The 15,769-nt window shown below is 32.2% G+C and overlaps 2 protein-coding genes across 6 annotated transcripts; both read right to left on the bottom strand.

The window, feature by feature from the left end:
* Window positions 1-1,331: 1,331 nt before the first annotated feature.
* LOC116850561 lies at window positions 1,332-6,837 on the bottom strand. The gene is made up of 4 exons (XM_032828985.1): window positions 6,545-6,837; window positions 4,060-6,461; window positions 3,761-3,962; window positions 1,332-3,661 (listed from the first exon to the last, which is right to left on the bottom strand). Exons 2-4 carry the CDS (start codon window positions 6,160-6,162, stop codon window positions 3,345-3,347), a joined length of 2,622 nt encoding a protein of 873 aa, XP_032684876.1. The 5' UTR covers window positions 6,163-6,461; window positions 6,545-6,837; the 3' UTR covers window positions 1,332-3,344.
* A 1,789-nt stretch (window positions 6,838-8,626) lies between these two features.
* LOC116850564 (dynamin-like 120 kDa protein, mitochondrial) lies at window positions 8,627-15,575 on the bottom strand. Of its 5 annotated transcripts, XM_032828989.1 has the most exons (18): window positions 15,296-15,574; window positions 14,662-14,905; window positions 14,368-14,503; window positions 14,147-14,275; window positions 13,614-13,658; window positions 13,074-13,157; window positions 12,824-12,975; window positions 12,577-12,740; window positions 12,230-12,494; window positions 11,957-12,148; window positions 11,678-11,862; window positions 11,160-11,321; window positions 10,880-11,067; window positions 10,586-10,800; window positions 10,220-10,477; window positions 9,913-10,113; window positions 9,621-9,825; window positions 8,627-9,423 (listed from the first exon to the last, which is right to left on the bottom strand). In XM_032828989.1, the coding sequence occupies exons 1-18, from the start codon at window positions 15,322-15,324 to the stop codon at window positions 9,359-9,361; spliced, it is 2,919 nt and encodes a 972-aa protein (XP_032684880.1). In that variant the 5' UTR covers window positions 15,325-15,574; the 3' UTR covers window positions 8,627-9,358. The 5 variants fall into 5 exon arrangements, with proteins under 5 accessions (XP_032684880.1, XP_032684881.1, XP_032684882.1 ...); XM_032828990.1 differs by lacking the exon at window positions 13,614-13,658; XM_032828991.1 differs by lacking the exon at window positions 13,074-13,157.
* Between the last annotated feature and the right edge of the window lie 194 nt (window positions 15,576-15,769).

Consider the following 15,769-nt stretch of genomic DNA (forward strand, 5'->3'; position numbering starts at 1 on the left):
TTTAGGACAATGGGGGTCATCTTTCTCAATAAATGAATTTGACCTTGAGGTCAAATTTCAAGGTCATTTGGAGGTCATAGTGATTTTTTTAAAATGGGACCGCCTACTTTTGACACCGGATTCGAAGAGAGCGGGAAATTTTACGTCAGAAATGATATTTTTAAATTTTTTATTTTGACCTTCAGAAGGTCAAATCAAGGTTTTAAAAGCACTCAGAAGCTGTTTGTTTAAATGCGATTATCTTACTTTTAGCATTACCCAGAAATAACGACGTGGACGTAGTAAGTTCTGTTTCTTTTGGGGTGCTTGTTTACCGTGAGTCCCCTTGCCTCTCACGTTTGGGGTGCTTGTTTACCGTGAGTCCCCTTGCCTCTCACTATTGAGTTTTAATTTTAATGAAATTAAATAAGAAAAAATGTTAACAACCACAAAAAATACTCAAGAAAAAATAGTAAGATGAACGATTACTAAAATGTAACTTAAACGTAAATTTTACCCCAAACGTGAGAGGCAAGGGGACTCACGGTAAACAAGCACCCCAAACGTGAGAGGCAAGGGGACTCACGATAATCAAGCACCCCAAAGGAAACAGAACTTACTACGTTGTTGTTTCTATATACATGTACGTCGTTGTTTCTGGGTAATACTAAAAGTAAGATAATCGCATTTAAACAAACAGCTTCTGAGCGTTTTTAAAATCTTGATTTGACCTTCTGAAGGTCAAAATAAAAAATTTAAAAATATTATTTCTGACGTAAAATTTCCCGCTCTCTTCGAATCCGGTGTCAAAAGTAGGCGGTCCTATTTAAAAAAATCACTATGACCTCCAAATGACCTTGAAATTTGACCTCAAGGTCAAATTTATTTATTGACAAAGATAACCCCCATTGTCCTGAACAAGTTTTGTTTTAACTATTTTTCTATATCTGGCTTACTTATGGAGAAATTTGGGTGGGTCTCGTAAAATGGCCCACCGTGTATATATTTTTAAAAATATTTTTATATCCGAAATACATGTATATATAAAAAACTTTTAGGTTGCTTAGGAAATAATATATTATAACATATATTTTCGATGTAAATATATACATAATTTCTTAAAGTGGAAAGAAATTGTGACAATATAAATTACATATTTTATAAAGTTATATTAATTATATAAATATCAGAATAAAGTAGTAAGAGTAAATAATTATAATTGTATATAATGATATATAATTATAAATTTTACACTTGATATATAGTTATAAATTTTACACTTGATATATAATTATAAATTTTACACTTATTTTAGTCAAAAAATATTGAATAACAATATGGTTGATAAATAATTCAGAATAATAATTCACTAATAATATTTCAGAAAGATCAATAAATGAAGAGAAAAACAAATAAGAATGGAACATTTCATAGTTAAATTATAATTGAAAAATGACAAAATATATTTGTGTTAATATTACAAAGGCGAGATTATTTGTATACTTATATCTTTCATATTTAAAATATATATAAATAGAAATATGAACTTTTATCCTTCTAGATAGTACATTGTAGATAGCAATATAATAAAAATAAATAAAATATATATAAAATAAATATATTAAATTCCCATTATAAGAGTGTATCTATTTTTAAATCTACAATTTCATTAGGAAATTTTTGTTAAAATATTTTTTATATACACATACAATATACTAACAATAACAAAATTATAATAATCATAATTTTTTATATATAGTAATAAAATTTAATATTGCTATGTAAGTCTTCTATATAAGTCTTCAATGTAAAATCATCATTATCAAAAACATTATCGCCATCATTATCATTATCAGCGACATACAAACTCTTATATTATATATTACAAATTATATCACTTAATCTATATTAAAATTAACATTACCTGTATGGGTTACTGCCGCATTCATATGCACAAAACATTCTTATGGCTATGCTCGTTTATATAGTGTGTAAGAGTAATCCATTTTTCTTTAAATTTTGTTTTTTTACTGGAATTGTCAGTTATTCTATTTCATTCTTTTTTTCTTCAATCATTAGAAACAAATATTTCTTTATTTAGTATTAAAGTTAAGTTAGTATTAAAGTTAAGAGAAACAACCAAATCGAAAATTGGGCGTCTCTTACGACACTGTACTTATATCAAAGTTGTAAAAGATAATATAATTAGGCTATCAGTTGTAATTGTGCAAATTGATTAATAATTTTTCAGAATGATGTTGAAAAGGATATCATACATAATTAATCTGAAGAGTGAATAAAGTTATCACTCATGAGTTAGTGTTTATGATGACTTTTGTAGAAATAAGAAATTGGTCACTTTTACATATCCTCCTTTTGTCCCTATATGTAAGGTGATCAGATTTTTCAGCTCTGAATTGGGGACACTTCATAAATGTGTGAAGCGGGGGACGGGGGGTTACAAAATCCGAAAATTATTTGACGATCATTGAAAATGATGGCAAGTCGGTGTCCCGAATAATATTTGAAAAAATTCAGGACAAAGGGTGAAAAATCGAGCGTCACCTTACTGATATGACTATATACATATAATCGTACATAATACATATGTTCACAATGAAAAAAATACTGTTATACAAATACAATTGAAGTAAATGCTTATGCTTCTGACAGAACATAATGTCGATGTTTAATTAAATGAAACCATTTTTTCTCTTTCATTTAACATAATTTTTTTCTGTGTGGACATATATAATTATATAATAATATGTATATATGTGTGACTATATAGAATATATATATATATATATGTGTGTGTGTGTGTGTGTGTATATTTTTTTTAGCCCCTTTTCAGAATTAGAGAAAAACGATTAAAGTTTTATTTGCCCTCTGAAGATAGTTCTACAGTTCTCAATCGGTTTTAGAAACAATTCTGGCATTTAAGCAATCAAAATGCTATTTGAACAATGTGGAGCCAATTTCACGCAACCCCTCGCTAAGATGAGTCCGAATTTTTTTGTTTTTGCTTATACTGATTCAAATCATAAGAATGATTGATAGAACTCTTCGAGAGACCAGAACTCTACCAGAACTCTAAACAAAATTGATCGATTTGTAAAAAATAAAATAATTGTTAAATTAAAACAAATTTTTTTTCAGCAGCAGACGGCAAAATAGAACACCTATGTTTTAACAGCAGAAAGAAAAGATGACTATAATGACTCACTTTAAACGATAGTGTTTTTATAGTGACTTAACAAAAAGTGACAAAAGGTGACTTAAATTACTAGATGGTAGTGCTGCAATCATTTTAGAAAGTGGCAATTTTTTGTATTAAATGCATTAATAAATATTTTAAACTCACTTCAAAGCAAATATCGCGAAGGCAAAGACATTTTCGTCGATTTTCTCAATGACATCATAAAAGTCGATCTCTTTTCATCGCTTGGCAGAGGCAGTGGCGGTTGCCCCGCGAAATTCATAATGCTTGTAGTAGCTTCAGCTTGTAAAAGTCTTTGCACCACTTTCGTTCGATTATCTATATTATCACTTTCCAGAGCATGAAACAGTGACGTTCGTCCTGATTTCATATCTTTCAGATTGACATTTACACCAGCTGATAACAGTGCATTGACTCCTTCTACATTGCCGTGTTTGCAGCAATAATGCAATGGCGTGAATCCTTAAGAGATGTAAATAGATCAAATTATGTTTTAACGGAATCGGTGTTTCATGCAACTACCTTCACAAATGTAAACGTCATATGCATAAATGATTTTACCTTCTGAATCAACTTGATCTAGAAGCTTCGGATCCGAGACGTAATTAACAAGCATCGGCAGTAACGTTGACGATTGTTTAGCGGCTATAATCAGTGCTGATTCATGCAAAGGCTGCATTCTCACTGGTTGCGCTCCCGACTGTAGTAAAAGCTTCACGATATCGCCGCGTACATCATATTTTATCGCCAACTCCAAACTTGTCTGCAAAATGCGTAAAACAGTTTCGTTATGTGGTGTCTCTTGTAAAATTAAACAGAATTAAATTCAAGATAGATATGAAAGAAGCGATTAAATTTACCGTTCCATCCATGGTCATTATATCGACGCTTTCTTTGGACTGCTTGAGCACCATTAAGTATCTTTGAACGTCGAAGATGTTATTTTTTACAATTGCGTTATGTATGCTTAACATGCCGTTTTCATCGTACTTTTTAATAAGTTCGAAGTCTTTTTGTAGTTGGTCTATAATTTTTTGATACTTCGTATTTGTCATTGATAAGGTTTCTTTCACTTGGAGAGCGCCTAAATTTTCATCACAGATCTGATTTATGAAACTATCTATGTCGAAGTCGCTCTCTTTTTCAATCACGTCACAATTCTTGGACATAGCAGGTTGCTGGATAATGTCAGAAATTAAATTATTTTGTGATGATAAGTCTTGTGTGTGAAGTGAATCGTGAAGAGTTATCTGTTGTATTTTTTGAATACTTTCTACGTCTTTGTTCATTAACAAGAAAAATTTTGGATCGAGTAATCCGAATACTGTAGTCTGCACTTGTGTGTCATGCACAGCTTTTAAATTCTCTGGTGGACGTTTCGGTACAAGTCTCTCAACACCAATACCACAGTCTGCTAATGCCTTTAATGCCTGTGCACGCAGTTCCTCATCCTTTACGCTATTTACTGCCTTCTTGATAACATCCCACTGTTCTGATATATCTTTTTGGGATGAGTTGTCCTTAGAACAATCTTTGTTTCGTTTATTTGATTGAATGTCTACACCAAACATGTCAATGATGTCTCTGGATTCTGAATTTTCAAATTGTACATCATTACCTAGTAATGAGTTTTTATGGTCAAGTACTTTCTTCAAAGTTGTATGATATTTACTGTGTTCCAATGTAGAAACTGCATTCTTGTTAAGTGAAAAATTATTGTGACTTGGTACAATTGTCATAATGTTCTTCTTTTGTGTTCTTGTGTCAATTGTCATCTTTTGTGTTCTTGTTTTATGTATTTTTTTTGTTTTGTGGATTACTTTAGAATTATTTTGGGGCATATTATTTCTTTTTCGTAAAGATACTATTTGCTTTTTGTGATTTTTAGAATTGTTCTTGCTGTTTGTTTTAGTATTGCCTTTTTTATTTGGATATATAACTTTTTGTTTATAGGTTCCTATAGAATTTAATACTTTACTTGGAGATCTACCTGTTTTTTTTTTTGTAATTTTTGTAGTAGAGACATTTTTTCTCTTAGGTACTTCACTATTTGTTGGTATGTTATCATTAAGAACTACAATCCTCTCACAAGTCACTTTAGGGAATGGTGATTCGGCGATTTCCTTATAAATTATATCTTTTTTAGTTGAAGAGACTTCATTGTTTTTCAGCAGAGTAGTTGACGTTCTGATTTTATCAGCTTTCAATAAAGTATTTATATTATTTGTTGTATCTTCAAAACTTTTTGCCAACATAGCAAGTGTGTGATTTATCTCTGAATGCTTCTGACTATTATCATCAGCAGTGCAATCTAAAGATGATTTCTGATCTGTCTCATTTCCAGGAATTAATATATTATTACCACTATCTTTCATTTCATCACAACTTTGTATTTCTTCACTGATATTCATGGTTTGACTATTACCGTTGAGCGTTATGTGTTCCATTGGAGATACATTTAATTTATCATTCTTTATGAAATAACTTTTATCAGCAGACATTATTTTTGCTATTTTATTTTTTATTAGATTCATAGGTGGTTGCCTAAGTATACGTGGTACTGTTTTTTTTGCCAATGGATTTAGAGTGAGTATTACTGGTTTTAAATCAGACTTTAACATATTAGACTTAGTGATAGTATATATTTGACCTTTTGATGAAGTTTCACCTCGCATTTCCACATTGAACTCTCCCAAGTCTTTACCATTGGGAGATACAATTCTTAATTTTTTACATGGAATATTTGAGTAGCTCAAGTTAGATTTGTTTTTGCCATCTTTTACACCACCTGTAGCAATAGTAGAAAGATACTTGATATTCAATTTTGACCATGGCTCAGAATTGAATTCCTTGATCGTACTAGGAAACTGCTGTATTAATGGAAATTTGCGTATACATTCCAGTGGCTTGTTTGGCAAGGAACATGTTTCCTTTGTTGATTCAGCAGATTTCTTTATATCCATTTAGGTGCTATTTTTTAAACGTAGATATCAAATTTATTTGTTAATAGCACAACAAATTTCCCAATCTTCTTTATATGTTGACTTCTGTCAGTTTCGTGAACCCAATAGTTCTATCCAATGTGTTTCTTTCTACTTTTTATAAAAATTTATTAATTTATCTAATAAATTAGTTGTAGTCGACAATGTTTTAAATTATTAAGTCTGACCCATTGACACTCTTATCTCTTTACTGATCTCAGAATGTTATTGGCATCTTTTGTGTTTCAAGGTAAAGTCCCCCTTTGAATGACCAATATAACCTATAATTGAATAAATAAGTTTGTTTAAAAAATAGTAAGATTTCGTCAAGTATATAACATTATTAATGTAATAGAACACTAACACAACTTGTACGTGCGCAACTTGATGAGTTCAACTATTGCAGTAACTTTTTGAAATTTTATATGTACATTGACAAGGAAGCACTGTACTTTCCGTAAGAGGACGGGACATCCCTGCTCTTTGACTTTCCATAATCGAATCATCCGATATTCCCCGTGCGATCGAGAGTAGATAACCATTTTCAACTAGTTTCGGAACAAGCGATAAATGCAAGAGTTATTTGATTCAATATTTATAGAAGGGATCGTAGCAGCTTTTCTATTCGTAATTATACGACTTTAAAACTTTATTAATTAAAATTAGCTTTGTAATGTCATTGAAATTTAACTGTTTGAAATGTCATGATCTAGTGTCATTAGAAAATAAACTTACTATTGGATACACCGTTAGATCATATGAGGCATGTAATTTAAATGTTACATAATAGTAATATAATAAAGAAATGAAAGAACAAACACGAATAATTGTCTGGAAATAGTACAAAATTGTGTTACATTAATATATGTATTAGCATATAATATTGAGACGATATTGAAGTCCATTAACGCTCACAAGTGGCAACCATGGGCGCGTTCCGTTACATGCTCGCAACGCTCGCGAACGTCATTCTATCTTTGTTGCTCATGGATGTTAAATAAAGATAGAATGACACTAGCAGCGTTGCGAGCGTGTAACGGAACGCTCGCCATGTTACCACTGCGATTATCGCAAATAAGTTTGTTCTTTTTAGTTACATTGCTGAACTAGTGCAATAAGCTAGAGTGAGAAAAAATATACTGGTCTCATTTTAACTTATTGCACTAGTTCAGCAGTACAACTAAAAAGAACAAACCATTTGCTTTACATTGACTTGGTTTACATCGTGCACTTGCACTATACGCGTACTATATAGTAATTTTCTATTAAATAATCTTAATATTGACAATACATATCAACGATGACGCATTCAATCGATACAATAAGTCTGCTTAATCAGGATTATACCAGCTTAATATACCGTTATTTATATAATTAAGATTATCTAATAGAAAGTTACTATTTAATACGCGTATCAAGTGCACGATGTAAACCAAGCCATTAATAGCATGTTCGATTGGCTTTGGCTGACTGAATAACCCACTCTGGGTTATTCAGTCTACGTTTATTGGTCGAACAAGTACTTATAAGCTTTATGATTGGCTAGTAGAGACTATGACGTCATTAATCGCTCTCTGAGCGATTAACCCAGGACTAGTCAAACACGCTATAACTTACGCAGGATTCACACCGCGTCGATGTCCGACGTACGACGTCCGATATCCAGTAAAAGAATAGCTTTTTAATAGAGAATTGAATTCTATATTAGAAAGCTTCTTCTACTGGATATTGAACGTCATACGTCGGACATCGGACGCGGTGTGAATCCTCCATTATGGAAAATTTACACCGCGTCCGATGTCCGACATACGACATCCGATATCCAATAAGAGAACAGCTTTCCAATGGAGAATTGAATTCTCTATTAGAAAACTGTTCTTCTATTGGATATCGGACGTTGTACGTCGGACATCGGACACAGTGTGAATCCTGCATTAAAATTAGTACTACCAACAATAACGAATAGAGTGAAGTCATAGTAAATTATCGACCATATTATGGTACTTATATGAGAAATCACACGTGACACAGCTGCGAAAATTCAAAGAAAGAAATTACTAATCCTTAAAAAGTAGAAATAGATAACTTAAAAATTTAAAGCTCTCTCTCTCTCTCTCTCTATATATATATATATATATATATATATATATATATATATATATATATAGTTACATATAATTTGACTGTTGTTTATATTTTAAGCATAATCTTAAGTGTTTGACTTTTTAATTTTTTAAAGACTAATAAATATCTTTAACAATAATTCTTGTTTTTATATTACGCTTGCCGTTCTTATATAAATTTATTTCCATTGAATTTTATACAATATTCAAATTAATTAACTTTTTTTGAAAAATGTTGATTAAATAAGTAGGATCGACATCACATGAATATTCCTTTGATTTTCTGCTTATTATTTTTTGTTTTACTTATTCCTCTTCAATAATTCTCAATAATAATTCGCTTTATTCATTGTCAATACAATATTTATCATTTCATTTATATGGTGGCGATAAAGAACAAAGTTGATTGTTCCCGCGAAAAAACGTTGTTATATAAGATAAAGATATTTATAGTGCCAATAATTTAGATAATTTTTAACATATATATTTATTTGCACACATTTTTCCGAAGGAATTAAGTGCATCAAATTATCACAATTACGAGTCACTATTCACGATTTTGTGTAATATGTCGCAATGATAGCAGCGATGCTCTGATATACTAAATTTTCTACCACAACATTTGTTGTGGCTGTGTTACTACTGCATTTTCATTGCAATACATTTATTTATCAAATAATTGCAATGTTACTCTTAGTATATTCATGTAAGAATTTTTCATTTTACGATTATATATATTAGTCTCCTATTTACAAATTTCACTGAGAGAATGTAGAGATTTTCGTTGGCTACCTATATCACACAAACTTAGGTTAAGCGCATGAATACGTCAGTTATATGTGGTGATTATGTTCAGTGAACTGTAACATCGATACTCCAATAGGCAGTCGCTTCTTAATTCAAATTATAGAAACGTGCTATCTATTCCTCCACGTGTATCATTATTCCAAAATATTAATTCCTAACGAGCCCGTCATATTTTCCTCGTTCAAACTGCAAGTAACTCTAGCTACAATCTGCATATAATTTAATGCCCGATTTTTAGATTACTACGCTTATTTTTCTTTATTTAATGCTTTGACGAACTCTTCCAACTTCTCTTGAATGTGTCTAACTCGTTCTGAAAATAAAAACGAAACACTAACAAGGAGTAATTTAACAAGGATAACAGATTCTAAAATTTAGTATTATGAGAAATACAGCCTTAGAATTTATTATACTGCTATTTTTAATTAATAAATTTTATATGCTGAGACCTAACATATTTATATTTAACATATTTATTAATTAGTAATAAAGATATTGCGATATACATACTGAGTTCTTCAGCTAATTTGACTCGTTTGCCAGTGAGCAACTCTTTCTTAATTTTATTGTCCTGACTATAATCTTCCAGAACGTCTTTAATATCTCTTTCCAGTCTTCGAGCTTCTCTATTCATGATTTGTTGCCGAAGTGCATTCGCGGTGACTTTTAACATTTGCTGAATTCGCCAGAAGAGTACTACGTCGTTACATTCCATCTGAAAGCAGAATATCAGTGTTAAATATTAACAGCGGTTGTCTAAATCGTAAACATACTACTTTATATACTGCCTTCTCTACCTTACCTCGTTCTCATGCCCGGTATGATATAAATAATATCCTTTTCTGCAATCGTAAGCTCTCGCTAAACTTTGTTGCAGGAAAAATCTTTCATACACGGGATGCCACGTCTCTCGAATAAATTCATTATTAACTTCTAAGCCATTCTGTTGTAAATTCTTCCTGACAGCTGTGAGTTCGTCACGCGTCAACTTAGGTGGATGTTTCTGTAATCAGGGATTGATTTACGATGCAATTGATACCGCGAGACAGCAACTGCGAAAAAATTCTACTGAAGATTTTTGCACACATACTTTACTTTGATATACATACTTTATCGGTATAAAGAATCTTATCCAGTTCGTTCTTCACGGCTGCACGTTGCTGCTGCTCTTCACTTTGGTATTGCCAATAAAGCCATCGTTCTTTGCGATTGGGGCCCAACATATTGCGCAGAGTCTGTTCTATACTGTCCAATTTTTCCTTAATCGAATTCTCGAGGAATCGTACTGCCTGATCCCAATCGCGCTTGTCGTTTACGCTTCTATCTTCCAGAGTGTTAAGTTGAATAACACGTAGCATATCTGATGCCTATAAAATACATACAGAGTTGTTAATATCTATTATATATAAATATTTAATTATATATTAGCATAATAATTTATGGTGAAGGTGAGAAAATAACAATATTGTGTCTACCTTCTCTTCCCAAGAGTGACGCTTCATAGCTTCGTTCACAACGGCATGCTTGAGATCGTTAAAAATACCGTCATGATCCGGGCTAAGTCGAGCCTGTGTCATAAAATTTTGGAACTCTTGCTGTAGACTTTCCCATCCGCTTTCAACGCTACACGCTGGAAGTTGCTGATCTGCCCACTGCCTGAGTTTGATATCGACAGTGGTGTTAAACGTACCTGTAATATGACAGTAATTTTTTAAAATTATTTTGTTTTCATCTTATGAATAAGATCTATCGATATATAAATGTTATACTTGGATTTCCGCTTTGAGCAGCAGGCAAGTAGATATTATCGAAAACGTGTTTGCTGACTTTCTCCCAATTTCGCGCCATCAACACCTCCTCCCAGTGTCTTGGTGATACTTGCGATAGATTTACAACCTCATCCAAAATTTCACCACGTGCTTTTTCGAAAAGCTCATCTCTATCTAATTCCCTTAACCTGAATTGTACACCATGAAATAAATCGACTAGACAACAGTTAGGCGCGAAACATCTTCTTTTCCATGTATACAATATTATTTAAAACATTACCTTGGAAAATTATTCTTCCATTCTGTTTCCAAGTTAAATCTCGTGGCTTTAAATGCATCAGCTTGTTGCTCTACTGTTTCGCGTACCATTTTCCAGAAGCACTCAGCTACAGCTAAGCTCAAGTTTTTGGTAGTTACTTGACCTGACATTGCTAAATTGTCTCTAGATGAAAAAAATACTTATTACAAAGAATGTACTTTTAAAAAGCTTTTAAAACTTTTTAATGTTCTTAAAAAATCTTTTTCTTAAATGTTCTTAAAAAATATATTTTTTCTTAGTATAATATATTTAATTTTTGCTAGTAATACATATAGTAATATATTTTCTCATTTACTAAAACTATTTATTTAAAGTAGTCAATATTTAGGTACTACTAGGGTATATCTAATTATCTGGTATATTCAATTATCTTAGGTAGTATCTGAATATATGAGCAATACCCATGAAATTAGAGAATAAATAGATATTAGAGTGCTTGGACATAGAAACTACTCTGTTTATATTGATATCATTCGTACTTGAAGAGTTTGGAATTCCTGAAGAATTGCTCCTCGTAGTCTTTGATCGTTTGTATACTGTCATCCTGTCCGCCACGACCGGTCACTACGGCAAAGTAGCCTAATGCTTTCATGGCGAATAGTTTACCGGACAATATTTCGCGCAATTTTTCAGGATTGGCAAAGTTTTTTTCTGCCATGTCAACCTGTCGTAAAATAACAATTGTGTCTGATGATCTCGCAGTCTACTTTTCTTTTAATTGTGCATTTAATCTACTAAGAGAGAGAAAGAATCCATACTTTTGTCAAGACAAAAATCGTTCTTTTGCCGGATGGATCCATTTGAGCTACTAGATCGGTCACATTGCTTCTCTCCGCGTCAACAGATCCGTCTTGTATACAAAGAATGATAGCATTAGGATTGCTCATATGCTGTTGACTCATTTGTTTGATCGCCTCGCGAGTATCCTCTGCCATGTTAATGGTTACTGACTGTCTTATAGCGATTTAAAAAGTTACAAAAAATGGTACAGAATTTGATCGTAAATGTATAGAAATGCGTCATGTACATACACTAATAATACCAGGTAGATCGACTAGAACCATTCGTTGAAGGCCCGGTCCCTTCACCGTCATAGATATGACATCCGGGCTGACTGTTTTGCCGTCTTTAACGCTATTTTTCATTCGCAACTCCACCTCACGCCGTAGTTCGGCTAGCTCCGACTCTTTCGTAAGGTCGAATTCTCGAGAGCTGTCCTTGAATTGTGCTATATGATACGGTCCTTCGCTCAGCGTGACTTTAACTGGTGCTCTCGTCATCATTTGACCCGCTCCTCTGTGTCAACATGTTAATGGATATTATCGCAATTACTACCTATAATCACATATAATATAATAATACAAAGAAAAAAACATACCTCGGAAATATTCTTGCTTGAACGATCATTTCGAGTACGGATGTTTTACCTGAGCTTTGGTCACCGACAACTACCACTCTAGGTAAATGATCAGCAGTGGAATAAGCACTATCATAGTCGTTGAGTTCATCCAAGACATCGCTGTACATATCAATCAAAGATTTCTGCAAAAATGAGATCGATCTGAGCAATGAGGCAAGTAGACAAACAAGCCAATGTGCATGCAGTTACTATACAAGCTTATTACTTTAATCTTCTTCTCGTTGAATTTCTGATTCCCCCGTAGAAGCATTTGCTTACGTAGCTCTTTGTTCTCTCTTTCTAATCGCTCTAATTCACGTTGATACTTCAGTAGCATCTGCATCGGATCCTCCGACATGGCATCGCCTCTCGAGTATTCTTCAAACCGACAAAATATTACGATGAAAATGCAAGAGACATTTTATACATATGCATAGGAAAATGTCCAGTGTCACGTTACGACGACATCTACGTACTAGCTTTCTTACGTTCCTCTTCGGTATTATCGCTAGCCAATGGACGTGCAAAGGCAACCTTATTTGGCAACTGATCTTTTGTTTCTGTTTAAAAACAAAATGTCATGTGTATTTATAATTCATAATCGTTCATATTTTATTCTGTAAATGCAAGAAAGCTGGTATTAACTGATATCGTATGAAATTAATGGAATTTATCGTGCATGAGATGTCCTTCGTGATTTAATGAGATAATTCGATTAAATAAGAGAAAATTCGTACCATGAAATACGCATAAACTTAATGCAGAACATAACATGAGAAGCAATGATCAATGGCTCTATCCCATTCAGTATTTAAAGTTCTAACATATAATTATTACTTATTATGTCCATTAATTATTACTATATATAATACCTAAAAATATTTATTTCTTTAACATTATTATCAGCAAAATATCTCATATTTGGATTCTTTGGTTGTAAGTTGTTCAGCTACAAAATGCTGAATGGACAGAAAAACGTGTACTAAAACAATAATAATCTCAGACTCTTTACACACCTGAATAAGCTTTCTTAGCCACCATTGAGATGGTGTTAATTGCACCTGAACAGAACAGACCATAATAAACTTATAATAGATATGCATCTGTGAAGCACAATGTGCGCTTTGAAAATATAAACTGTTTAATTAATATTTAAAAATAAGCAAATTTAGATATATATATAAAAGTAAGCAAACTTAGAGATATATATATATATATATATATATTAATAATGTTCTATAAGCAGTTCCATATAAATTGCGCACACAGGCAATAATTTTAAATGCAGACTGTGTATAAACATACTATAAAGCGACGAAAAGTGTTGTAAGTATAAAAGATAATAGCTTTACTAATTTTATGTTCTCATAATGGCCAGAATTGTTGATACGTAGAAAAACGTCAAGTAAGTAGATAAATAGAGAATAATAATAGAGAAATCGATTGTAGGACAGGATATGTCATAAATAATTATGGAGGAAAATTAGGAATAACATGCAACATAAAATTTTACGTAATGATAAACATAATAGTCTCACTGATCACTCACTCTGTATGGAATTATTTTCTAGATCTCTTTGACGATTTTCTGCTGCCTTAATAGCATCATCCAGTCTTTGATCAAACCACGTCCTGTATTCTTGATATTTAGTTAGTCCATACTCCTTTATTCGTGGATCTATTTATCAAGTTTTTACCATGAGTTTTTAACCTATTTTCTTTGCTTCATGTTTTCACAGATATAAGGAGTTATGTATTTGTCATACTGACCAATTTCAATCTTGTCGGCCACAGTATTTTTAACTGCAATCAACGATCCGCGAAAATCTTGCCACTGTTCTTCCGTAGGCATCAGATTTTCTAGCCATCCTAGATCTGGTATTGCTTCCTTCCATTGATCATATTTCTGTATATAAGCAAAAAAAATTGTGAAAAAATACCATGTAATGAATTAAATAATTATGTTTAACAATTGACATACACACACATACACAAGATTCTATAATTTAAAGAGATATGCTGATAATAAAAAGAAAAAAATATAATTTGTGATGATATATGTACCTTCTGCAAAGTAACACCACCACTAATCGCACCTCCTATGAGAAAGTATCGGAGTTTTAATGCTCCTCTTAAAATTCTTGCTACTACCATAGCATATCCACGATATGGATTTGCATAGTATCTTAATTGTGGTGTTGCCAGTAATGATTTACAGTGTCTATTGAATTTCCCAGACATTAACCCCCGTGTGCTGATAAGTAATACTGGATGTTTGGGGGTTTTAGGAACCAGTAAAATGCTACGACTAAAAAGAAGAGTATACAAGTAAATATTAGAAGAATAAGAGAAATATACATGAAAAAAACCAAAAATAGATGTAACTTGTAGAGGTTATGTGCTTGTTTATACGAAAATTTATATAAAAAATAAAGAATTTAGGTAATAGAAAGAGAAGAAAGAATGGTACATATATACAGTCTAGAGAACTTATAAATAAAGAACCGCTTTTTAATGTTAAGTACAATTTGTTTAATTAGTACATTGATACATATTATAACCTGATTGATCGGAACATAGAGAACATGTCCTTGTGAGACACGAGTTGCACGAATAAAAGAAATTGTTTTACTTGATAAACAGGTGTTGTAAGTTACTTATTAATTCGATTTCTTTCGTTGATTTGAATTAATCTTACCCGAATCTGCCATATATGAACTGTTTCATCTTTCGTGACAATCTTCTGCTGTCGACAAGTAACCGCTCCTCTATAATGAGTGAAAAGTATTTATGCAATTTCTTGAGTGTATGTTACGAAATACATGTGACGTAAATCAAGAAATCAAAGGTGTAAAACTTTTCTAAAAGCCGATAGTTAGGTTATTGCATCATAAATTCTAATTCGACTATTTGTTCTGTATCAGTACTCATCGTGCAAGATGTGTTCCCGGCAAAGCGGGGATGGTCGACAATTCACTGAATCGATTCTTCTTCTCGGTTGCAAAGATCGATTATTTTAACCCCGATATCGATAACTCTTTGATTCAATAATACGAAATTTTATTGCTAATTTTGACCGTTTAGTAGAATGATTTATCGCGACAACAGGACTTCTGTTTTTCGTTGTAAAAAGAAAGGTAACTTCTTTATTTTCGTGTGGGACTCAACGGCA

The sequence above is a fragment of the Odontomachus brunneus genome, unplaced genomic scaffold (assembly GCF_010583005.1).
Source record: "Odontomachus brunneus isolate Ranch 3 - 2012 unplaced genomic scaffold, Obru_v1 Obru_scaffold_149, whole genome shotgun sequence".
Taxonomy (NCBI): domain Eukaryota; kingdom Metazoa; phylum Arthropoda; class Insecta; order Hymenoptera; family Formicidae; genus Odontomachus; species Odontomachus brunneus.